General features: G+C 37.5%; 1 protein-coding gene across 1 annotated transcript in view; it reads right to left on the bottom strand.

The window, feature by feature from the left end:
• The window catches only part of LOC107582519 (transmembrane protein 150A), a 48,960-nt gene that overhangs the window by 8,896 nt on the left and 14,476 nt on the right, over positions 1 to 25,588 (bottom strand). The window contains exons 5-7 of the mRNA XM_016268408.1: positions 23,785 to 23,852; positions 14,384 to 14,511; positions 552 to 729 (exon numbers count right to left, since the gene is read on the bottom strand). Coding sequence (XP_016123894.1) covers positions 552 to 729; positions 14,384 to 14,511; positions 23,785 to 23,852 — 374 coding nt within the window. The remainder of the gene's footprint in view (positions 1 to 551; positions 730 to 14,383; positions 14,512 to 23,784; positions 23,853 to 25,588) is intronic.

The raw sequence follows: 25,588 nt of genomic DNA, 5'->3' as shown, positions 1-25,588 counted from the left end.
GGTTTGAGAAATGGTGGGAGAACAGGACAGAATATTATATTGATTTGAAGAAAAAAAAAGGTCACACTTTATTTTAAGGTCCAATTCTCACTATTAACAAACCATTAACTACGACTTTTGCCTCAATTAACTAATTCACTGCTTATTAATAGTTAGTAAGGTAGTTGTTAAGTTTAGGTATTGGGTAGGATTAGGGATGCAGACTATGGTCATGCAGAATATGTGCTTAATAAATAGCCAATAAGTTATTAGTGATTAATTACACATTATTTTTTCATTCCTTACAATATGAACATGTTATTTCTCTCTCTCCATCTACAAATCATTGGCCAACAAAGAGAAAACAAAACAAAGCAAAAATTATAGAGATGGATTTGATTGTTTTTTCTTCTATAGCTCTTGCATTAATATCATTATTGTTAATTATTGTGGCTATGTTAATCATGTAGTGAAAATCTGATGTTATGACAGCCCTAATCTAAACTGATTCACAATCCTAATACAAATATACAATATAATGACATGAGAATGAGTGATAGTGTAAAGGATACTAAGCACCAGGGCCACAAAGGCTAGCAGGGTCATAAAGAGGCGCAAATGACCCACATTATATTCTCCCTGAGTCTTCGCCAGGCGGTAGGTCAGTGCAGACTGCAGACACACAAACAGCATACTGGTGGGGAAGGCTACCCCTGCTCCAACATAGTGAAGAACCTTGGCGTTATCCACCTGTGAGGAACACAGTGACAGAAAACAGTGAGTACAGATTCACCAATCAAAACTACAGATACCATTAACAACATGTACTGTGGGTGTAGTTTAGCTGGTGTGGTGGGAATCCATGGTTACCATGAAGAACAATTTCCCTTTATTCGAAGTGGAAAAACCACAAACAAACTTTCTGGAGTGTTTTTTCCTTTCCAAAAATAGCCACATCTCTTGGATTTCCTTTTTTTTTTTTTCATTTTTCCCAGCTGTGGAAAAATAACATTTAGAGAGCCCTAACGGTTCAGTACAAACTACATCAGTTCAGGAAGGACTAATTAAAGCCATACAAAACATGAGTCATATTGCAACACATTAAACTCATATTGAAAACGTAGACCTGTAATCAAAATGACTTGATTTTATAAATATTATTTGCTCACAAAAGCAAATAATATTCACATACGTTCATAAATATTTCAGCTTTTAATTGTTTTTTTTTGTACTTGAAAATGAAAGCTAGGTTAAAACTGTCAGTACCATAAGTCTAAGTGGATCTGCTCAGTTATAGTTATCAGTTATAAAACAACAGTCCCAAAATTGTCATGGAACCTATTGGGAAACACAAGAAAATAGCTGTTTATGCAGAATTTCCATTTATATTGCTGCAAGCTTTGCTGTGCTTGCCAACATACGACTGTGTGGTGTGTTTATGGTCTGAGCTCTGAAGGCAGAGAAAGAGGAGTTCACCATGCCACGTCACACATCACATACAACAACACCAGCAGCAGTAGAGGGCAGCAGAAACACACAACTACAATGAGCCTTATTAACTCCACTATAAACCATGCAAGACCAGGTCTGTAATACCTGGAAAATGTCAGTAAAAATCCATATCATGCTTTAAAGTCAATATCAAGCGCAAAAACGTACTACAATATAAGGAATATACAACATTTTTTAAAGAATTATGCGATGCTCACCAAGGCTACATTTATTTGATCAAAATTATAGTAAAACAGTGAAATATTAGCGTATTTTAAAATAGCAGTTTCTGCTGTAATACATTTTAAAATGTCATTTATTCCTGTGATCATTACTCCAATCTTCAGTTTCACATGATCCTTCAGAAATCATTCTAATATGCTGATTTGGTGCTCAAGAAACATTTCTTATTATTATCAATGTTGACAATGAAAAATGTCTTTACTGATCCATTTAAAGCCTCTTAGCTGGTTAAAAGTATTAATTTCTTTCAAAACATTATTGCGTAGCAATCTATTATTGCATAGTTAAGCAGCATACAATATATGTCACTGTCCCTCAATCTATCCCTTTCAATAACTTCATCTGTATTTATTCTTTTACTTCTTTTTTTGACACACAAACAAAAGCCAAGTATCAAGTGTTGCAGGAGGAACTTTGGAAACCATAAATCAACTCCAGGCTTTGTCAGCGAACCACTGATTATCTCAGCAAATGATATCCTGTATGTTCCCCTAAGGCTAAGACTTCCCCTTCACTTCAGTGTCTAAATATTGAGCTGCTGTTCCCGTTGCTTACTTGCACTGTCATTATGACAAGGACATGCTCTCAGCTCTGTAATGTGCGAGGTGTGTAATGTGCATCTCAGGTTTAAGGACAACGATTGAAGCTCTCGAAAGCTTTCTAGTCTTGTGGAAAACAAGCACAAGGGATGAGACTGTGATAATGTGACCTGTCATGGAAATACACTTTGATGCATTAATCTGCCCAGAGAAAAAGTTGGCCACTCACATTTCACCTTCAAGTGAACAGTTAAAGAAATAGTTGAAGGAATTAAACAGAACTGATTGAGAAGAGTTAAAGGGGTCATATGATGCTATTTTAAAGATCATTATTTTGTGTATTTGGTTTATCAGAATATGTTGACATGTTTTAATGTTCAAAAAACACATTATTTTTCAAATACTGTACATTATTGTAGGTTCTCTATGCCCCGCCTCTCTCAAACGCGTCGTTTTCTACAAAGCCCCCTCCTTTGACAAGCGCAGTCTGCTCTGATTGGCCAGCTAACCCAGTGCATTGTGATTGGCCGAACACCACAAGTATGCGTCGGAAATGTAACGCCGGTTACGACAGCTAAAGTGCTATGGTTTCTGACAGGCAGTTCACTCTTCTGTTATGTGACCTTGTTCCCCTCACACACACACACACACACACACACGATGCGTTACTCTGCGCTGCGCAAAACTCCACATTTGAATAGTCAATAGTAAATACTTAAACTAATAACAAAACATACTTACAGCCGCTGATTCAGAAGTGCTAGATTGTCATAGCAAAGTCGGAATTTACCCTTTTCTTTGTGCAGCCAGCCTTGTACTCTTCTAGGTTCAAAAAACTGTCGTCCATAATATGTGTTGCACAAATTCGAACATCTGGGTTGTGCTGTTCTGTTGTAAATAAATCTTAACCAATGATTCCTAATTGCATCTACTTCCGGAAAGTCAAATAAAGTGCTTTTGCTTTCGCACTGAATCACACAGCGTCTCCCTGACATGGCTGCATCAACACGACTGCTGTTCCTGAAACCACGCCTTCTTTTTTTGCGTGCACATTTGGGCGGCATTATGCTAATATTTCCACACAGTGACGTAGGTATGTGGGGGCGTGTTAGAACGAGCCTTTTTAGGTAGGCGTGGCTGACTCTTAACTTTGATAAAGAATATCTCTTTGGATTTGAGACTTTAGTCTTTGCAACTTTACAGATCTTCTTTATACACCAAGAGCTTGTAACACTCCAAAGAGAAAGGAAAACTTGAAATCGCATCATATGACCCCTTTAAAGGAATAGTTTTTAATTTAAATGTGCTGAAAACTCTCACGCCATCCAAAATGAGTTTGATTCTTTATTGGAACAGATTTGGAGAAATTCAGCATTACATAATTTGCTTACCAGCGGATCCTCTGCAGTAAATGGATGCCGTCAGAATGAGAGTCCAAACAGCTGATAAAAACATCACAATAATCACAAGTAATCCACATGACTCCAGTCTATCAATTAACATCTTGTGAAGCGAAACGCTGCTTGTTTGTAAAAAACAAATCCATCATGCATCAATGTGTTGTAACTTTAAACTGTCACTTCTGGCTAAAACGCAAATGCATAAACAATAATGCTTCCCCCATCCAGTCCATCCCTTGTTGTCCTCTCACATCAAAATCCACCAGCATATATGTCTACAACTGTTTTAGACAATATTTGATTGTAAACAGTACTTAATCTGTGCATATTTCTCTCCTGTTTCAGATGAGACTTTTCAGATTTTCAATTTTTCAATAAAGCAATATTATGAATGGAGGACTTGTATATTACCCAGGAGCAACAGTTCTCTAAATCTTTTCAGATGAAGAAACAAACTCATCTACATCTTAGATGGCCTGAGGGTGAGTACATTTTCAACAAATTTTCATTTTGTGGTGAACTATTCCTTTAAGAAAGAGCACTTTATAACATGTCCAAGTAAGAAATCATGGCAAACACTTGGACTCTAAACTAACCACAGTAACAGACATATAAGAACAAGTTATTTTCTAAATCCCTGGGCTGCCAAATTAGCAAGAGAGAGGAGATGAGCTCTCATATGGACTTGCTTTTACATGTGGTTGAATGCCTGCCTTACAGAAAAACTTGTAGATCTGTTTTTCAGCATCTCAAGCTTGTCTTTAAGATGCTGTGAGAAGTTAAAAGTAGTTAAAAGTTGAACTTTTTGTTCTGCTGGGCTCTATCCAGCTGTTTTGAATACATGAGCATGTCCTGTGTGAACAGCTCCACTCATTCTGTGCTTTCTGCTTTCAGTAAGTGTGGTTTGGCAAGGCATGTTGCCTGTAGTAGTATGGGATTACATCTCTGCCACAATTCTGCGGGCAAAATATCATATTTTGAGCGCGCAAAGTTTTGTTTGCAAAAAAAAACAAAAAGAGTTTTGTGGAGAAAATGTTTGTCTCGCAAAGAAGAAAGTATTTAGAAAATACAAGATTAATAGTAGTTATTAAGATTGATGTTGTTTGGAATAGGTAAAATGTGCTTGGAAAAAAATATAATCAAAATATCAACTTGCATAATAATTATGCATGCACTGTATTTTTCCTCTTCTGCTGTCGAGGTAATGCAAGAAATTTTGTGAATGGTTGTCAAAGCAGCCAATCAGAATTTAGCAGCCTCGTCTCTGATAGGCTGGAATTATGGCATATTGTAACGCTGGGTTGTGTTGAGCAAGCGAGCTGTTGGCATTTAGAGAGCACTGAGGGCGGACATCAAGGGAGCAAGCTAGTGAAACGCTGCACGCGCAAAAGAGAAGGTCTGCACACATCCAAAAACTTATTTTAAATGCAAAATTGATTTTCATGCGCTCAAAATACTTTTTTAACATTTTCTCCACAAAACTCAGATCGCGCGCATGCAAAATGCACTTTTGTGCGCTCAAAATATGATCTTTCAGTGGCCATGATTAATTGCATATCTTTTTATCACATCATTTTTCCAAATATTATTAACAGTGTTAAATTGAGTGGCCTAATAATAAGTAATGGGATTTGCAATAGGTATTTTATTCATCATGTCCATGTGTATTTTTTCCTTCAGGGGCCTCTTCCTCTACTCTGGGAATGCAGAAGAAAAGATCTTCACAGGCTGGCAGAAGGAATCTACAGTTTGCTTTGGCAGCCAGTAGCTGTCAGACCATCAGGACCAAGACCAAGTGAGAAACTCTGTGCAACTACACACACTTAAACAGCCAAACACAGGAGGAGCCCCATGCTTCATTTATTCAGGATGATTCATCCAGTCCAATTCTGACCAAGAAACACGTGTTTGGCTGTAGTTAAAGGGGTCATAGGATGTCCATTTTCCACAAGTTGAGATGATTCGAAACAACTCGTAAAAGTGCATGTAGCATCCTATGACCCCTTTAAATGTTTATAGGGGACCACACAAGCACGCACATAAACATAAACATTCACACTCATGTTTAAAACACATGCACACATGCTCACAGGAACTCTAGCAGTTCTCAGGAACTCTAATTTAAGTATTATTCAGATGAGACTGGGATTATAAAAAGATGTGGACATGTGGTCTGAATAGACGAGACTTAATGTTATAAATATTATGTATAGCCCCAGCCCTCTAAACTATAAACATTTTAATTTTTATTTTATTAGAGTACTGAGCACCAGAACGGCCAGGTACAAGAACAGTTTCTTCCCTCAGGCAATCCATCTTATGAACACTGGACAATAATTGTGGAACACACAACACTATTTATTTACTTATACATTTATTTATCTAACACACATACTTAGTTTACACTTCGAATTCGCACATAATATACATGTACATACAAAATTGTCTATTGTAATATACCTGTACATACTATTGTCAATTTGTATATTGTTATCCCTATTTACTTGTTTTATTTTTATTCTTTTATTATCTGTGTTTTGTCTTGTCACTGTCATTCTGATGCACTGTGGATTGCACTCACGAAAACAAATTCCTCGTATATGTAAACATACCTGGCAATAAAGCTCATTCTGATTCTGATTCGATTTTCTGACTATCATTTCTCGTGCCAGATTTGACAGGGTTGTGAAATTGTGTCCTACATCAGAAAAAAATGGATTATTGAAAAATTTAAACATTTAGGACAGGGACTTGGTTCAATACACTGATTACTGATTGGATGGAGGCAGATCTGAATGTGAGCTTGCAGTCATTTGTAAGAAAGGGCAGTGTTTACTAAATGATTGGAGAAGTCTGACATATGTCACCAAAGAGAAGTCTGTTATTTCACTGGAAGATCGAGTTTTGACATTATTAAAAATTGTGTGATCTCAATTTTTGTTATAAATGAAATGTATGCATGGATTAATTGTTCACAATAAGATGCATTTTTAAAACAGATAGGATGAATTTGCTGTTAATGCAGACTTTAAGGTGAGGATCACAGCTAAGGCCGCAACCACAGTGGCTGTTCTGAGAAAATTGCCTGAATTGAATCTCCTAATGATTCAGTTCACTTTTTTCTATTTGATAGGCTGCCAGTAGTAACAAAGTATTATCTTACTTAGAAAGTTGGCAGGTGTACCAGGCAGCACAACAAACAAAATTTTGTTTTAGTATCATAATTCTGAGGAACATCACCATGTACAAGACACCACCCCCACTTCAGGTTCCTGGGCACCACAATCTCTCAGGACCTGAAGTGGGACACTCACATAGACTCCATTGCAAAAAAGGCCCAGCAGAGGTTGTACTTCCTTCGCCAGCTGAGGAAATTCAACCTGCCACAGGAGCTGCTTAAACAGTTCTACTCTGCTATCATTGAGTCTGTCCTGTGTTCATCCATAACTGTCTGGTTTGGTTCAGCTACCAAATCAGACATCAAGAGACTACAACGGACAGTCAGGACTGCTGAGAGGATTATTGGTGCCCCTCTGCCCAGCCTCCAAGATCTTTACATCTCCAGAGTGAGGAAAAGGGCTAAAAAAATCACCTTGGACCCCTCACACCCAGCCCACTCTCTCTTCGAACTGTTGCCTTCTGGTCGGCGCTACAGAGCACTGACCACCAGAACAGCAAGGCACAAGAACAGTTTTTTCCCACAGGCTATACTCAGTCTAAACAATTAAGCTTTCAAAATTATACAACTAACATAGTATATTTATATTAAACTGCACACTTTGTAAATAACATATCTATCTGCACACTAATAAACACATGTGCTCTATACGTGCAGTAATGAATGTTTATACAGTATGTGAATCAAAGCCTAAACTAAATCTGTTCATCATATACAGCGATCAAGTTTCTTAAGTAGGATTAAATTAAACCACTCAATTAGTGTGGATGTCTTTTATGATCTCATGAACATTTTAAAACATCAGTGTTTTGATGAAAGCCTTTCAATAGAGGGACAGAAATCTCTAAGGTTTCATTAAAAATATCTTAATTTGTGTTCCAAAAATGAGCGAATGGTTTATGAACGAATGAGTAAAGGATGACAGAATATTGTGTTAAACCCATTTTTTGATGAACTAACCCAGTCACACTTTATTTTAAGGTCCAATTCTCATCCATCAACAAACCATTAAAATTGACAATTGCCTATTCTATTTCTGTATATAGTACATTATTCAATTTTTTTATTTTTTTTATTTTTTATTATATTAGTTTTATATTACATCCCTACTGTGTTATTCCTTTGTATGTCTACACTATCATGTATGTCTGCACTATGTGTGTACTTTCTTCTACACTGGAAACTCCTGTCGTCAAGTCAAATTCCTTGTGTGTGTAAACATACTTGGAAATAAAGCTCTTCTGATTCTGATTCTGATAATTCAACAAAACGTCAAAATAAATAAGGGGAAGCGATCTGGAAAAATAATACACCACAAATCACAGACCTGATTTCTCATAAGAACCCTGAAACCTGCCAAAAAAACTAGATCATTTGCACAGTAATTTTCACCAAGGTTATGTGACTCATTTGAATAGGGCTTTAACTTATTAGGAAATGCTAGGCAGCAGTGCAAGCTCAAACAGGTCCTCTGGAACAGGGAAGCCACACACCTGTACCTATCAAAACAGGACACACTCCAAAAAGCTTTGTTCTTCCCAGTCTAGTTCTGTGGAACTACACCACAGCATTCTGAAACCAAAACTTGAATTCCAAGACCACCAGGACTATCAAGTTCTATCACATTTCGGATACTGAAACAGCACAGCCAGAGTTATATAACGTGACTTCCCTTTTTCCTGATGGTAATTATGAGAGTCTGCCTGCGCCCTTGTCATCCACACCGCAGCGGTGGAATGCTCCAGAAGGGCAGGCAGGCCTGCTGAGGAGGTGCAGATGTGGCGTTCGGGCCACGTGCTCGTTCCCGCCTCTCCCGCCTGTCAGATCATGATGGCTCTCTACTCCGTACACACAGCACATGGTACGCCATGACTCATTCACCCACATTTCCAGTAAACTTCCCTCCGTTTCGTAGAAAATAGGAAGGATGGAGCAATCCATTTTTCTATCCAAAAAATATTGAATGTTGGTGATAGGAATGGAATAAGTAAGTCTAAATTTTCAGTTGTCATAACAAAACAGTTAAAATCGAATTACTGAAAGGCTGGACTGTACTGTAATCAAGACAATTCAATCATCTGCAGTTAAAGTCAGTTTACTACTTTTTTAATGTATTGAACATGATTCATTGCTGCACGTTATTCTAAAGAAAACATGTTTGCAAATATACAAAAATCATAAAATGTACCATTTTATGATGTAATAGTGTGGCTAAACACCGCCTCGGCAGAAGAAGATCAACGCCTGCTTCTACATCACTGCCTGTTTAGCCCCGCCCACTGATTCATGCACATAGTGGGTAAATAATCAGAAGGGCAAATGCAGGTTTACGCAGAAATCAAACGATAAAAATAGCTCTGAAGACAATAAGACACTGTGCAGAGCCAAGCTGTAGAAACAGTATTTGGATTGCTTTCCTTCTGATCACAATATTAGGAAAAAGTGAATGAACTTTATTTTTAATTAAGTGCCAAATGCGTCAGTAAGAATTTGGTCCTTTATGCACTTTATTTTACTGTGGATTCGTTTACAAACAAAGCACAATTCAATGCAGGATTTTCAGAAAGTTTGAACTGTTACACAACTGTTAGCCAATCCTTCGAACTGTTGCCTTCTGGTCGGCGCTACAGAGCACTGACCACCAGAACAGCAAGGCACAAGAACAGTTTTTTCCCACAGGCTATACTCAGTCTAAACAATTAAGCTTTCAAAATTATACAACTAACATAGTATATTTATATTAAACTGCACACTTTGTAAATAACATATCTATCTGCACACTAATAAACACATGTGCTCTATACGTGCAGTAATGAATGTTTATACAGTATGTGAATCAAAGCCTAAACTAAATCTGTTCATCATATACAGCGATCAAGTTTCTTAAGTAGGATTAAATTAAACCACTCAATTAGTGTGGATGTCTTTTATGATCTCATGAACATTTTAAAACATCAGTGTTTTGATGAAAGCCTTTCAATAGAGGGACAGAAATCTCTAAGGTTTCATTAAAAATATCTTAATTTGTGTTCCAAAAATGAGCGAATGGTTTATGAACGAATGAGTAAAGGATGACAGAATATTGTGTTAAACCCATTTTTTGATGAACTAACCCAGTCACACTTTATTTTAAGGTCCAATTCTCATCCATCAACAAACCATTAAAATTGACAATTGCCTATTCTATTTCTGTATATAGTACATTATTCAATTTTTTTATTTTTTTTATTTTTTATTATATTAGTTTTATATTACATCCCTACTGTGTTATTCCTTTGTATGTCTACACTATCATGTATGTCTGCACTATGTGTGTACTTTCTTCTACACTGGAAACTCCTGTCGTCAAGTCAAATTCCTTGTGTGTGTAAACATACTTGGAAATAAAGCTCTTCTGATTCTGATTCTGATAATTCAACAAAACGTCAAAATAAATAAGGGGAAGCGATCTGGAAAAATAATACACCACAAATCACAGACCTGATTTCTCATAAGAACCCTGAAACCTGCCAAAAAAACTAGATCATTTGCACAGTAATTTTCACCAAGGTTATGTGACTCATTTGAATAGGGCTTTAACTTATTAGGAAATGCTAGGCAGCAGTGCAAGCTCAAACAGGTCCTCTGGAACAGGGAAGCCACACACCTGTACCTATCAAAACAGGACACACTCCAAAAAGCTTTGTTCTTCCCAGTCTAGTTCTGTGGAACTACACCACAGCATTCTGAAACCAAAACTTGAATTCCAAGACCACCAGGACTATCAAGTTCTATCACATTTCGGATACTGAAACAGCACAGCCAGAGTTATATAACGTGACTTCCCTTTTTCCTGATGGTAATTATGAGAGTCTGCCTGCGCCCTTGTCATCCACACCGCAGCGGTGGAATGCTCCAGAAGGGCAGGCAGGCCTGCTGAGGAGGTGCAGATGTGGCGTTCGGGCCACGTGCTCGTTCCCGCCTCTCCCGCCTGTCAGATCATGATGGCTCTGTACTCCGTACACACAGCACATGGTACGCCATGACTCATTCACCCACATTTCCAGTAAACTTCCCTCCGTTTCGTAGAAAATAGGAAGGATGGAGCAATCCATTTTTCTATCCAAAAAATATTGAATGTTGGTGATAGGAATGGAATAAGTAAGTCTAAATTTTCAGTTGTCATAACAAAACAGTTAAAATCGAATTACTGAAAGGCTGGACTGTACTGTAATCAAGACAATTCAATCATCTGCAGTTAAAGTCAGTTTACTACTTTTTTAATGTATTGAACATGATTCATTGCTGCACGTTATTCTAAAGAAAACATGTTTGCAAATATACAAAAATCATAAAATGTACCATTTTATGATGTAATAGTGTGGCTAAACACCGCCTCGGCAGAAGAAGATCAACGCCTGCTTCTACATCACTGCCTGTTTAGCCCCGCCCACTGATTCATGCACATAGTGGGTAAATAATCAGAAGGGCAAATGCAGGTTTACGCAGAAATCAAACGATAAAAATAGCTCTGAAGACAATAAGACACTGTGCAGAGCCAAGCTGTAGAAACAGTATTTGGATTGCTTTCCTTCTGATCACAATATTAGGAAAAAGTGAATGAACTTTATTTTTAATTAAGTGCCAAATGCGTCAGTAAGAATTTGGTCCTTTATGCACTTTATTTTACTGTGGATTCGTTTACAAACAAAGCACAATTCAATGCAGGATTTTCAGAAAGTTTGAACTGTTACACAACTGTTAGCCAATCATAGCAGTGGGCGCTTACTTCCGAGTCTACAATCTGCCACACCTATTCAAACAGAGCGTTCCAATGAAGGGGTTCAAAACAGGACAGAAAATAGTTTAATACTTATACATCATGTTTGTTGATGTAAAAATCTTGATAATATTATAAGGGGACATCATAGAACAGTACAAGATAATAAAAAAGGCAGTTTATGGCCCCTTTAACACGTTTTCTCTATAATCCACTGCAACAGCTTTTACTCCTCTGAAGTCAAGGGAGTTTTATTTGGCAAACAGCATCTCTGTTGCTTTTCAGCTCATTTAAATGAAGGATCACAATGTGGCAGGCAGTGGGCAGAAACGTTCTGTACACGTTTTCCATGCACAAACAGAGGAGGAGGGAGGGACTTCAAGAGCAGACAGCTTTTTTTTTAACAGCTCCAGACTACAGATAGAGGAAAACAGCAGAGCGGAATGGAAAGAGGGCTGGCAAACGTGACCTAATGGACTGCAGACTTCACATGTGACCCAAACATTGGATCTCTCTGCTCAGTATACACTGTTGCTCTCCACACAGCACAAGTGGTCCCGTATCATCATAATGACCTAACGTGAGGCATTAAAGCTATCTTCCCTGCTGGAAAGACTGGGTTAAACCAGCATGAATTTCCATGATTTTTTTCATGCTGGAGATGCTGCTCAGATATCATGATCTTTCTGGTGAAGTTGGTAGAGGTGGTTAAAGGTTTGTTCCCCAAAAATTTACTTAACCTCATGTTGTTCCAAGACTTTCCATCATCCTCAAAAATAAATGCAAATATTTATAAAGAAACTTGTTCCATCTATTCAGTCAAAAAAGGTCATAAAGAGATCTTAAAGTAACCCATATGAATTGAGCAGTTTGAGCATGTTAAGCATGAATCAGTGAGGTTCTTGCACATCAAGCAAGTATGGTTGAGTTTTAATTTACCATACTGGATGTGCTCTATACGTGCAGTAATGAACGTTTATACAGTATGTGAATCAAAGCCTAAACTAAATCTGTTCATCATATACAGCGATCAAGTTTCTTAAGTAGGATTAAATTAAACCACTCAATTAGTGTGGATGTCTTTTATGATCTCATGAACATTTTAAAACATCAGTGTTTTGATGAAAGCCTTTCAATAGAGGGACAGAAATCTCTAAGGTTTCATTAAAAATATCTTAATTTGTGTTCCAAAAATGAGCGAATGGTTTATGAACGAATGAGTAAAGGATGACAGAATATTGTGTTAAACCCTTTTTTGATGAACTAACCCAGTCACACTTTATTTTAAGGTCCAATTCTCATCCATCAACAAACCATTAAAATTGACATTTGCCTCAATAAACTCCTAATTTGCTGCTTATCAACAGTTAGTAAGGTAGTTGTTAAATTTAGGTATTGGGTAGGATTAGGGATGTGGAATATGGTCATGTAGAATATGTGCTTTATAAATACTTATAACAGCTAATATGTTAATAATAGGCATGCTAATAAGCAACTAGTTAATAGTGAGAATTGGTCCCTAAACTAAAGTGTTACCACTAACCCTTTATATCAGTCCATCCCAAACCATCTCAGGACGTAACAAACAAATGTCTCATTGGCCAGTTATTGGATTAAGCTTAAAGAAATGCAAGGGAGTAGCTTTGCTTGATTTCAAAACATTTCAAATATGCAGGGGAGCAGAACCAAAACAACTCTGTAAGTCAACAACAAAATTGCTGATAAGATTAATTAAGTTCATTATGCTGCAAGGATGAAGGTTTAGGCCTCTTTTTTAACACCTGCCTGAAAGTTAATAAGATATTAATACAACCTGCTTCAGTGAGGGATGGACAAACAAGTCTGAACCTGTGCTCCTACACATAAGGTTATGCATTGCTTTTGATGGAGTACATAGTTAAGATGCGGGTGCTTATATTATCAGGAGAAAGATTTGTCTCCCCCCTTCTGTCTCTATGGCAACTGGCCCATAAAAACCTGTGATGCCCCCGTTGGCCGACCTCCCCACATCACTAGCAGTCTGGGCACTCGGCCAAATGTCCAAATATTTCAACCTGCAAAGACGCTGTCGCCAAGGGCTCCCGCCAATTCATGAATAAATGTAAAGGATGTTGGTTTCACAGGACTCGGAGGAGCATGTTGCTCTGCGTGAGGGGCTTTATGGTGTCTGTCGTTTATCGTTCCTCTAAACACTCTGGAGGAGGATCCAGGGTAGAACGGGAGTAAAGTATAACTCAAGCACGGATGACACAGCTATTCTCAAGAAATATCTAACAGTTAAACTCTAACCCAAACACCGATATATACACATGCACATAACTGCACACTAAGATACACTCACAAACGCAAATAGAGACATATTATTTGCATAAAGACCTGGGAGCCAAATATTTGGACACACTGGATTGAATTTGTGTTTTCCCATTATGTTAAAATATGTTGATGCTAAAAAAGACAAAAAATAGGCATTAAAAATACAATATGTATATATAAATATATATACAGTATATATATATATATATATATAATGGGGAAAAAATAAAAATAGTGCTAACAAACAATGACTAGGTGTGTCTCCAAACATTTGACTAGTCTTATAAATCACCAGCTCTACAACAGGTCATAACAGTGTTTCTGCAGGAAACCACTGTGCATTAATAAGAGCCTGGAGCCTATGAGAGTGCTGTATCTCTCCTGTTTGTCAAATGTTCAACATGAAGACCCTGGAGAAAACTTCCTGTGCTGATGTGGAGCAGATTTTGGACACAGTAAATAAGGTTTATGCAAGCTGTACCTGGAAGTTGCCGACCATGATGAGTCCTGCAGCACAGATCCAGCCAGTGGAGAGGCTTGCTGTGTTTAACACACAGTTCTGGTGCTTCTCTATCACATGGACATAGCGTAGCAACACTATCACCATCACTGAGAGTGGGAAGAGGACAAAAAATATTTTATAAAGAAACACAATAATTAAACTGTTGCTTTACCAACAATTGATAAGCACAAATTTAAAAGACACTGAATGTGAGTTTTTAAAGTGATAGTTCACCCAAAAATGAAAATTCTGTCATTAATTACTCACTCTCATGTCGTTCCAAACCTGTAATGCCTTCGTTCATCTTCGGAGCACAAATTAAAATATTTTTGATGGTCTTACGGGTTTGGAACGACATGAGATTGAGTAATTAATGAAAGAATTGTCATTTTTGGGTGAACTAAACACTTAAATAAAAATCAATGCAAAATTCCCAAAGAAAAGCCTAGCAGCCTTAAACAATGTGGCATTGAAATATAAAACAGTTTGTGCCAATCATCTGGACAGTCTCCAACAGTCACTAAGACGTGCCTTGTCAAATGTTTATAACAACATTTTGCAGTTTTGCAACATTTAAGATTTCTAAAGTATGTGAGTTCATATTTGCATCCATATTTGGCAGACATTGTTAAACAAAGTTCATTCAAGGTATATACAATGCTATCTGTATAAACAGGGTCCAAAAGTAACACTCAATAAGTGCCAAATGAAAGTAAAAATTGGCTTTGGTGAGTAGAAGCATGAGAGTAAGTGATGTATGCTATCCAAAACAATCGGGAAAATCTGGAAAAGGAAAAATCTGTTGTGACATGCCCTCATCTTCTAAAGATTTCAACTTCTCAGCCGATATATATGAGGCATATCTAAAAAAAAATTCTCCAGAAGTAGTGACACTTATGTCAAATATCCATTTGCCAAAATGAATACAATAAAACAGCGAAGCATCTTAACGTATTATATAGGCACAGTTTCACAGAGTTTTTTATTTATTTTTATAAACAGAAATAGCTAAATAGTCCAGTTATCGTAATATAGCCTATATCAACCTATCCATAACCCAAACCACTTGTCCTCTGTACGGTCACAGATATGCTAGAGCCTATATAGCCTATTTACTTTATAATAATATAACTTTTCATATATGTTTGAAATTTTGAAAGAAGTCTATTATGCTCACAAAGGATGCATTTATTTGATCACAAATACAGTAAAAATGTTAAAATATTATAACTATTTCAAGAAACTGTTATACATTGTAATATATTTTAAAATGTAATTTATTCCTGTGATGCAAAGCTGAATTTTCAGCATCATTACTCCAGTCTTCAGTGTCACATGATCCTTCAGAAATGCTAAAATGCTGATTTGCTGCTCAGGAAACATCTTTTGTAACATTATAAAAGTCTTTATTATCACTTTTGATCAATTTAATGCATCTTACCTGAATAAAAGTATAAAAACAAATCATACTTGCTTACAACTTTTGAACAGTAGCGCACCACAAATTTTCAAGAAACAGATTAAAGCTATCATTTAAAGTACAGGAACAAGTTAATCCGCTCTCCTTAGGTTGTTTTATCATATGTTTGTACAAATAAGTCATGAAGGCAAGCAGTACGCTATCTTATTAGGTTAGCGTGACCCAAAAAATGAGACAGAAGAACGATAGTCTCTTTACTTGTTTCCAAACCAGCTGTCCCTTAGACTCACTGAGTCAGACTCACTCTGACAAAACACGATTTCCAGTATTCTTTGGACAAGAAAATGCTCATTGTTTTCCTGGAAAATCTAAAGAAGCCTGGCAATGTGGAAAGATGAGGAGAGAGGATAAAAGAGGGACTTCATGGTGAGATCGCTAACATAAATCAAGCTGCTGCAATCTGCTCAACTGTTTTACTGTTGGGTTAATGCTTAATGAAAACTGACTGGGGCAGATGTGGCCCGTTATAGTGGCAAAGTGTGTGTGTGTGGGGGGGGGGGGGGGGGGGGGGGGGGGGGGGGGCTTTCTCAGCCCAGTCCTCCCAGAACACTCCTAGTCAACATTAAAGCTGTTATGACACGATTACTTACAGTATTGAGACACTGCATGAAGGACCAGCATGAATTTACTTGCTGGTTATTGCTGGTCTTGCTTACGGACCACTACAGCCATGTTTCTAACCAGTATGATTCAAGTCAACCAGCATGGTAAAGCTGGTTGATCAAGAAAGTCCTGCTGGTTAAGCTAGATCAAGAGCTCACTGACGACCAGCATCCAAAACAAAACATGCTGGTGACCATTTATGCTGGTCTTTTTTGGAGAAAGCCAAGATGTAACTACATATAAGATACGTAACTTTTGTGGTAGTAACGTATTTAGAAGGAGAAGTAACGAGCATGGAAAAACAAACAAGTCTGCAGGCGAAGATAATTAACTCTGTTTAATAAAATCCAGCTGAAACGGCACAACAGCAACAGAAATTGTGGTGTGCAATGGTTGTTTACTGCATTGGACTACACTGTCAGCTGCAGTCTTCCTTCCCAAGCATCTACTGCTGACGTTTCCCTCATGAATGGGACCTCAGTGGATATGGGCACAGGAAACAATGGGAATTCAGCATAGACAGCAATCTGTAAATGGCTAAATATATCTGCTTACCGCGGACTAACTTTAAACTTTATCTTCTTGTGCTCTGAACAACCCCAGAATCCCATTCTTCTAAATGGGTGTAACGAAAGGTAAAAAAAGGTCACAGTCTTTCCAACTGCCTGTCTGTGTATATGTTTGTGTGTAGGTGTGTTTGTAAGCATAGTTTCCTGGAAATACGTTCCGCAGGACACAAGACTGGGGACTCAGAAACACATGGTACCCATTTGACATGGGCTATTATTATTTCTACCACCACACTTCAGACAAACAAAGCTATGTTCAACTCTAATCAAACTCGCTTTACATTAATGGCAACGTTTAGCCTGAAAATTTGCCTCTCTTGAGCTATAAAGGTCAAGGTGAGTAATATGCCTTGAGTGTGTCATTGGTTTGGCGTCAATATGACAGCGTGGGAAAACACTAGGATTGCCAGACAGGGTGCTTGCAAACTACGGTTGTGCATTATTCAGAACTGAACTGAATTTCAATTGAGGGATACAGAATTGCAATTCAAATTTGAAAGAAAAGGAAGCAGATTTTAAATTAATTAAATAAACAGTTGGATAAATATTTTATAAAGCTTTGTAAAGTCGAACTTTGAATGTTGGCCTGACAAAACCTTTTTGCAAAAAAAGAAAAAGAAAAAAGAAAGAAGAAATTTGAAGATTTGCAGACAGGCAGTGTCACGAATCCGGTTCATGAACTTTCCAATTCATTGACTCTCGCACTACACACTGTTGCACATCACCCCGGACTACATTTCCCATCATGCTTTACACTGATTGCACTCAGCACGAATTGCACACACCTGTTTCATATCACTCCCTCACTATTTAACACTCACTCTGATCCCTTCCCTCTGCCGAGTATTATTCCGCATTTATCACTCCCCTAGCGATAGCGACTCTACAGAGCCCTCGTTTGTTGCCTTAGCCTTAGCCTTAGCCTTAGCCTTAGCCTTAGCCTTAGCCTTAGCCTTAGCCTTAGCCTTAGCCTTAGCCCTAGTCATTTGCCTTAGCCTTAGCCTTAGCCTTCCCGGTTTCTGATCTTCGCCTGGTTCCCTGGATTCTCCCCTTTCGTCTTGCCCCTTTTGACTCAGTCTGCCGATCGTCGACCTGCGCTAGCCCTAGGACTATTCTTGTGTTTTGCCCTCCATATACCTGTTTGCCATCTGACCTATGCCTGCTGTATGACCACGTCTCTGTCTTCTCCACAAATAAAGCTTGCACATGGATCCGCAAGTCTCACGTCTCGTCAGCCCCGTAACAGGCAGATAGACTAAACTCTGAATTAATTTCTTTGCATTTCAATTCAGTACATTTTCCTCTTCCTGTTATTCCAATCAGTGTTATTTTAGTATTAATTAGTATATACTATAATAGTATTTCTTAATATTTAAAATGTTATTTTTATATTTTCAGGTTTTAATTTTAGTTTAATTTCATTGTGTTTTTGTCATTTTGTTTTTTTAGTTCCTTGTATTTAGCTTTATTTTTATTTCTATTTTATTTTTAATAAGTAATTTCAGTTAATATAGTTAGTCATTTTAGTAATTTCAGGACTTTAACTTAGTTATTTTATTTCAGTTAGTTGCAAAGAGAAAATTTCAAATCTTTGGTTTTTAAGTTTTTCATCTAATATTTATATTTACATTTGTTTTTCGTTTTATTTCCATTAAGGAACGCAATTTGTAATAGTTTTAATTACAATTTAATTGCCCGTCGGAGAAAAAATCCTATAAAAACCGATGAGACATTCTATGGTTAATGTGGATGAGAGTGCTTTAAATCACAGGACAGATACTCATCCGCCAACCATCCATGGAAAACCCTTTAAAGGGCAATGAGATGTGAAAATTATAGCTTGTGAGGAATATTGTATGAGGATGACGCGACGACTCTAAATCAGCGCTCCTAAAGAATTTCAGTCACGTAATCTCCTCTAATTTCTGTGTATCTCTGCTCCGAGAAGGTTCCAGTTAGTAAGAGGTGAAATGTGGCGGAAATACCGCAGCCCAAACACATTAGCGAGTCGACACCTGTCTAATTATGGATCACAGGTTTTCACCTTGGTGCAGCATTCCCTCAAGAGAACAAAAAACAAGAGATAAAAGTAAACAACAGCCCTGTCACAAGGTCTATGGGAGCCTAAACTAGCTTCGGTCAGTTCCTGCTATGAACTCTCTCCAACCTGTTTCCCCTCTGTTAGAGCGCTGCAGTGCTGAGAGGTGTTTCCTCTAGTGCCGTGCCGACATCAAAAAAGCTCTTGAAAGCTCAGATTTGGGAACACTGAGCATTATATAAGCCAGAAGAAAACAATGCAGCCCTGGTGAACCGCTAATCACCCTTGATCGAAAGGTCGGCATGTGTTTTTATCGGGCCATGCACTGCGTTTTATAAACTTTTTTAGTGTAAACAACTGTATTACAGTCCTATTGTCCTGGAACGGTGATGCAATAAATCACGTAGCATTCGAGGAGGTTTTGTTTGATAGTCGTGTTATATAAAACACTTCGAAAAATAATTCAAAACCCAACTTTCTTGTATTGTTGGATGAACAACGGTAATTTCCTTGTGCAAACAGGCAGAGTCTGAATCTCCCAGCAGGAGAACACTCTCACTTATCGTTACACAGGGTGCGGGATTGAACACAACAATACAGCCCTTCAGCTCTCAGCATGAACACTGCCACCAGGCCCAGATGCTCAGATCAGAGGTCACACTGAACCAATCATTCTTTACAAGTCTCTCCTCTCACAGACCTGCTGTATAGTTTGCACTCCGCTGTAACCGACAGTATGTATGTGAAGAATAGCTCTGCTCACACAGGATACAGCTGAATTTATGTTCAGGGAGCCCCATGAGCCAAGATTTATGGCTATGACTCACCGGTTCTTTTAAAAAAATATGATTTTTTAATTCGATTTAGCTTAAGCATTTAAATGTTAGCTATTAACATTTGTATTTTAAGGGGATTTCTGTTCTTGTTTTTCTGCTTGGCCTCTGCTTGTTTTTGCTGGGATGTGATTCAAATTCAATTCAGATCATTTCTGAAGATGATTCATCCTTCCTGAACAGCAACTCACTTGGCGTCTGATGACAATGTTTGGTAATGTGCAGTGACTGCATCGACCGCTCAGTTTTATAAATGCTTGAACGCACATATCCATTCAGCTTTTTTGAGTTGTGAAATACCAAAGTGACATCAATTGCTTTTCCAAGCAAGTTTAGAGAATGAGCAGTGTGTATTGTCAGCTTTTAGATGATAATGTCTTCTCCTAAAAATGTGACATGAGTGAACAAAAATACATCCATAATTTTGAAGACAGTTGGCCTTGTATAGTTCGTCAACCAGTGGCTGTGATATTGCACAAATGCAAACACACTAAGCCTGTGGTTTCCTGAGCTGATTGCTGCCCAGACACTGAATCATTGTGCTGCAGATGGGAATCATTTACTGGGGAGTGAACTACAGATTGATCTGAAATTCCAAAATCCAAATAAAGTTCAGGAATGCAATAAATGAGAGGAAAACGGAAGTTAACACTTAAAGGTAAAGTGTGCAATCTGCAAATTTTAAAATACTTTCTCCTATCCCAGGTTAGCATGCAATAAATATGTAAGAAAGCTATTTGAAGCCTTCTCCAAAAAGTGTAAACACTGAGCTCTATGTTTGAGCAAGTTTAAAAGCCTTGTATAGTTCGTCAACCAGTGGCTGTGATATTGCACAAATGCAAACACACTAAGCCTGTGGTTTCCTGAGCTGATTGCTGCCCAGACACTGAATCATTGTGCTGCAGATGGGAATCATTTACTGGGGAGTGAACTACAGATTGATCTGAAATTCCAAAATCCAAATAAAGTTCAGGAATGCAATAAATGAGAGGAAAACGGAAGTTAACACTTAAAGGTAAAGTGTGCAATCTGCAAATTTTAAAATACTTTCTCCTATCCCAGGTTAGCATGCAATAAATATGTAAGAAAGCTATTTGAAGCCTTCTCCAAAAAGTGTAAACACTGAGCTCTATGCTTGAGCATCATAATTATCTAGACACAAGTTATAGGATGGCACTTTCTGTTAGTGTGATTTTTTTGTGGCTAAAGATTTCACTATGTGATATTAAATGCAAATAAAATCTAGAATGAGTAGAATGTACACTGCTGTTTAAAAGTTTTTGGCCGATATGTGGATGCATTAAATTGATAAATAGTGGCACATTTGTGATGCTACAAAACATTTATATTTTTTAAAAAATCCTGAAAAAGAGTATTGTGGTTTGCATGAAGCATAGGTGTTTTAACATTGATAATAAGAAATGTTTGTTAAGCATCAAATCAGCATTTTAGAATGATTTCTGAAGGATCATGTGAAATAAAAACTGGAGTAATGATGCTGAAAATTCAGTTTTGCATCACATAAATAAATTACATTTAACACTAGAACTACCAAGGCAGTCATTTTGACCGTTTTTAAATTTTGAAATGTAATAACTTTGCTGTAATAAAACCCATATAACTATAATACCCTGACGTTTCCTAAATGTGTGTATATTTTATTATAACATAGTTATTTTATTAAAATTACAAAACACAAACTAGTTCACAAAAGTTTCTAACTTGAATGGCCGTTCGCATTACAGACGGCGTATCATTTCTGCATTTGTGTTTTTTTCCCCCGCGGTTGAAGATGCAGGTCACTGTTGCCTAGCAACTTTTGTTCTAGTTGTTTTATATTCTATTGCTAAGCTAAAATTTCTGTTTGTAAAAAAGTCGGGTGGACACCTCCAATACAACAACTGCTGTCATTCAATCTGCCACGGTTCCAGGTATGTTAGGCTGGAAGACTACAGCCTGGCTGTTATCAATAATAGTCTACTTCAATGTTATGACAAAATTGCCGTAATAATAATAATAATAATAATAGCTATTATTATTTTTATGCTAGTGTAATGCTATAGCTAATGCTTATTTTAGCCCCGACAAGACTGATATTGTGAAATAAAACAAACTAATTAGGCTTTTTTTTTAGCGACAGTGATGATGTTTATTATTACCTATACTATCATAACAGATTCATTTATTCATTGATCACGAGTCTAGTGGTGGCTGCATAGAACTGTTTCCGATTTATGTGATCCAGACATTTCCAATAACTTCAGAGCGTTGTAAAGTTCAAAAGTAAAAATGTATTGAAAAAAAGATGTATGTAATAATTTCCAAAATTCACAACGCTTTATCTACAGAAATATTCTGCTTCCGTTCATATTTGTTGGCATTTAGACTTTCAAATACAACATTTTCACTGCGGTGAAAAACTTATGCTCTCCCGCTTGCTGGACACAAAGCGAGGCACGCACATTCGGGAGCGGTCTACGTAGCTTTTACACAATTAAATATTACCAAAAAAATCGTATTTTTAGGGTGATTACGTCATAAACTATGACGACAGACATTCAAAGCTTCATTGTAAAACATCAAAAGAAGCTTCGAATGTAAATATGATATGACAAAACTGGCATTCAGTTCAGTCTAGTAGGAACGGTCAGAATGACCGCTATGGCCATTCTAGTAGTTATAGAATTCCGGTAGTTCTAGTGTTAAAGCAACAGGCTGTACGTTTTGCCTCTTTGTCGCCATCTCTGTTTGAAACCTGCAATTGCAGTTATTTGCGGAATTATTTTCTTAACGTGGGTTGTGCTCCGGCACGGCTCCAGCGCGGATGAATCTAATATTTTGAGGAGTATGTGTGGCTGTCAGTCACCGCACCAGTGTGGATATCCACTGTACTTCGGAATCGCAGATTCTAGCCTACGTCTTGGAAATATGACCTAAATAAGAATTTGCACCGGATATTTTCATCTGAACAAGTAAGTAACAAGTCTAAAAGTTTTGTTCTGACTAATTGAGGAAAATAAATTGTGCTACCATTTTTATTAAATCTAACAACCGATTAGCTCATATCACATCAAACCGTGCAAATTATTATTACTGTTATACTTTGTTCTCAAATTGTTCATGTTAATGTGTATATAGTGTGAATTAGCTTTACATGTAGATTTCAATTCTAGTCTCAAATTTTCATACCATTCGAATTTCATATAAAGAAATTAGTTTAACCCAAAAAGCAAATTAGAACTGGTTCTCTTTGAAATACAAATCTTGTGTAATCCCACGTAGGCTATCTGTAATCAGATGCAAATCAGACTTAAAACTGGAATATAATCTAATTTCAGTCACTTGTGTTTCATAAACACATAAACCTTTTTGGATTACAACCCGCCATCAAAATGGTCAATTTCATTATTCCAGCTACTGTGAGAAGGAGGCTAGACGATCTGCCACCTGCAGGATCCTCACATGCGATAGCCTAGTAGCTGGGACAACTTATTTATGTTTACAGACGAATTTCCCACGAATTCCTACCAGTACCACTCAAATTAGAAAACATTATTATAAGCTAACCGTTGTGAATCTGGCTAAGGTATGGAGATAGTTTTGAACACTGGCCGGTTATGTACTTGCTCAAAAATTTATTTTGTATAATTTTTAACCAAAAAACGTATGGACTGTAGCTTTAAAAAATATTAAAATAGAAAACGGCTATTTTATATTGCAATAATATTTCACAATATTACCGGTTTTACTGTATTTTTGATCAAATAAATGCAGCCTTGGTGAGCATAAATGTTTCAAAAACATCTTACTGACTTCTAAACTGTAGTGTAAGTGGGAGGTGTGCATCGTAAACTCACCCATAAAGGATCCAGTGCTGCAGATGAGACTGAAGAAGCAGCTCTCTGGAGGAAGTGTGCCGCATTTACTGCAGATCAGAACATCAGAACAGAGGTTAGATGCCCAGGGTTCTCATTACATGAATAGACAAACATACATAGATGCACATTCCAAAGCAAATGGTCCTGAGGGATGAACTCCCATTGGCAGCTGACTAAAATAGGCCTGTTCGGCTCTTGGGAGCACACTGGCAGCTGTGGGTTATTGGGAAAAAATAAGGATAGAGCTAGAAGAGGGCTTGAGGACCCTTAGCTTTTCTCACACAGCTGTCACTCTGTATGGGAACAAGCCAAAAGATAAGCAAAGATAGGCCCTTAACGGATGAAAGACTGGGCCAGCACCTCACCATGAAAGGAAATTGTCCTTATAAACACACAGGTAATCATTACTGAAGACCATTTCAGTTTTATTTAACATGTCACTGTGGTATGAAGCCTTTAAAAGGAGATGAAGCTGCAAATAAATGGAGTAAACAAACGTAAACTTACAGGCAATCAGCTGAAAAGTGTTGAGAATAACAGGCTACATACTTCAGATCTCACTGGATCTCAACCAAAGATGTAAATTCTGTCATCATTTAATCACGCTCATGTCTTTCTAAACCTATGGCTTTTTTTCTTCTGTCGTTAGACTGAAGAATCTTTATGTCTTTTCCAAACAACATAAGAGTTAGTGAATTATGACAGAATAACTGTAAATCAACAGTAAGGCCATGTTCTCCTAATAAAAATTCTCTGAACCAAACTTCCTAAACCATGTATTAAGTTCCCGCTAAATGAGCCTCTGCTGGATTACATATAGCTATGCTTTCTATAAATAAATCACTGAGGTGTTAAGCTCTATAATGATAAGCTAGAAATGTGTATGCTGTTCCAAGTGTGAGTGTGTGTGTGGATCTGACCTTTCACCCACTTCAAGAGAACCTCTGGGCTGAGAGCCGCTGACTATAGTGGGTAGCAGTCAAAATAAACCCACACACAAACACACACACACACACACACACACACACACAAGCTGGTAGTAGAAATGCAGATCATGAACACACCCAAAGGCACACATAAATAAGACTTAACATATAACTCAAGTTCATACTCCATAAACCACACAGCTCTGAAGGCAAACGAGACAGACGGTCTATTGAACAGCTCGGGTCAAAGATCCCACAAGTTATTCCAGAATCCACAATATATGCATTGTCAGATTTCCCTTTGATGATAAAATGCCTAGAAGAGCCAAATAAATGAACAACATGCTTTGGCTAAAACTATCTCAATGTTCTTGCCCTTTTTGTCAGTCTGGTTTCGGTTTTTCCTCAGTAAGTTGGGAAATTCCTTTGTGTGGTGGACAAGTTGCAGCTCCTTTTTTCTCTCAGCAGCAGTTAAACTATCTTGTAAAGGTGAAATATCTTGTTTCATAAGGGTGCCATGTAGATTACATGCTTTTAGATTCCTCTTTCTCCCCCTGACCCTATCTCAGTCTTCAGATTGAGCAAAATAGAAATGACATGCATGCAGAGGAAGGGAAGGGGTCATGGCAAGAAGAATGTGCTGACACAGACCACTGCCTCAGAACGGCACTTTCCAGGAATAAGGTGCACTTTGGTGTTCAATTACTTTTTTTGAACGCATTAGAAATACAAATTCCATATTTTTTGTGAGAACTATTGGATAGTTTCGAGAAAGTATTGTCCCGGGTTATTGTAGTTAACTGTACCTAAATCTAAAACCATCAAAAAACATTTTCATTACTTGAAAAAGAATAATG

This window comes from Sinocyclocheilus grahami, unplaced genomic scaffold (assembly GCF_001515645.1).
Source record: "Sinocyclocheilus grahami isolate Dianchi unplaced genomic scaffold, SAMN03320097.WGS_v1.1 scaffold45.1, whole genome shotgun sequence".
NCBI lineage: Eukaryota > Metazoa > Chordata > Actinopteri > Cypriniformes > Cyprinidae > Sinocyclocheilus > Sinocyclocheilus grahami.
Note: the sequence above shows the minus strand (reverse complement) of the source record. Positions and strands in the feature narration are given on the sequence as shown.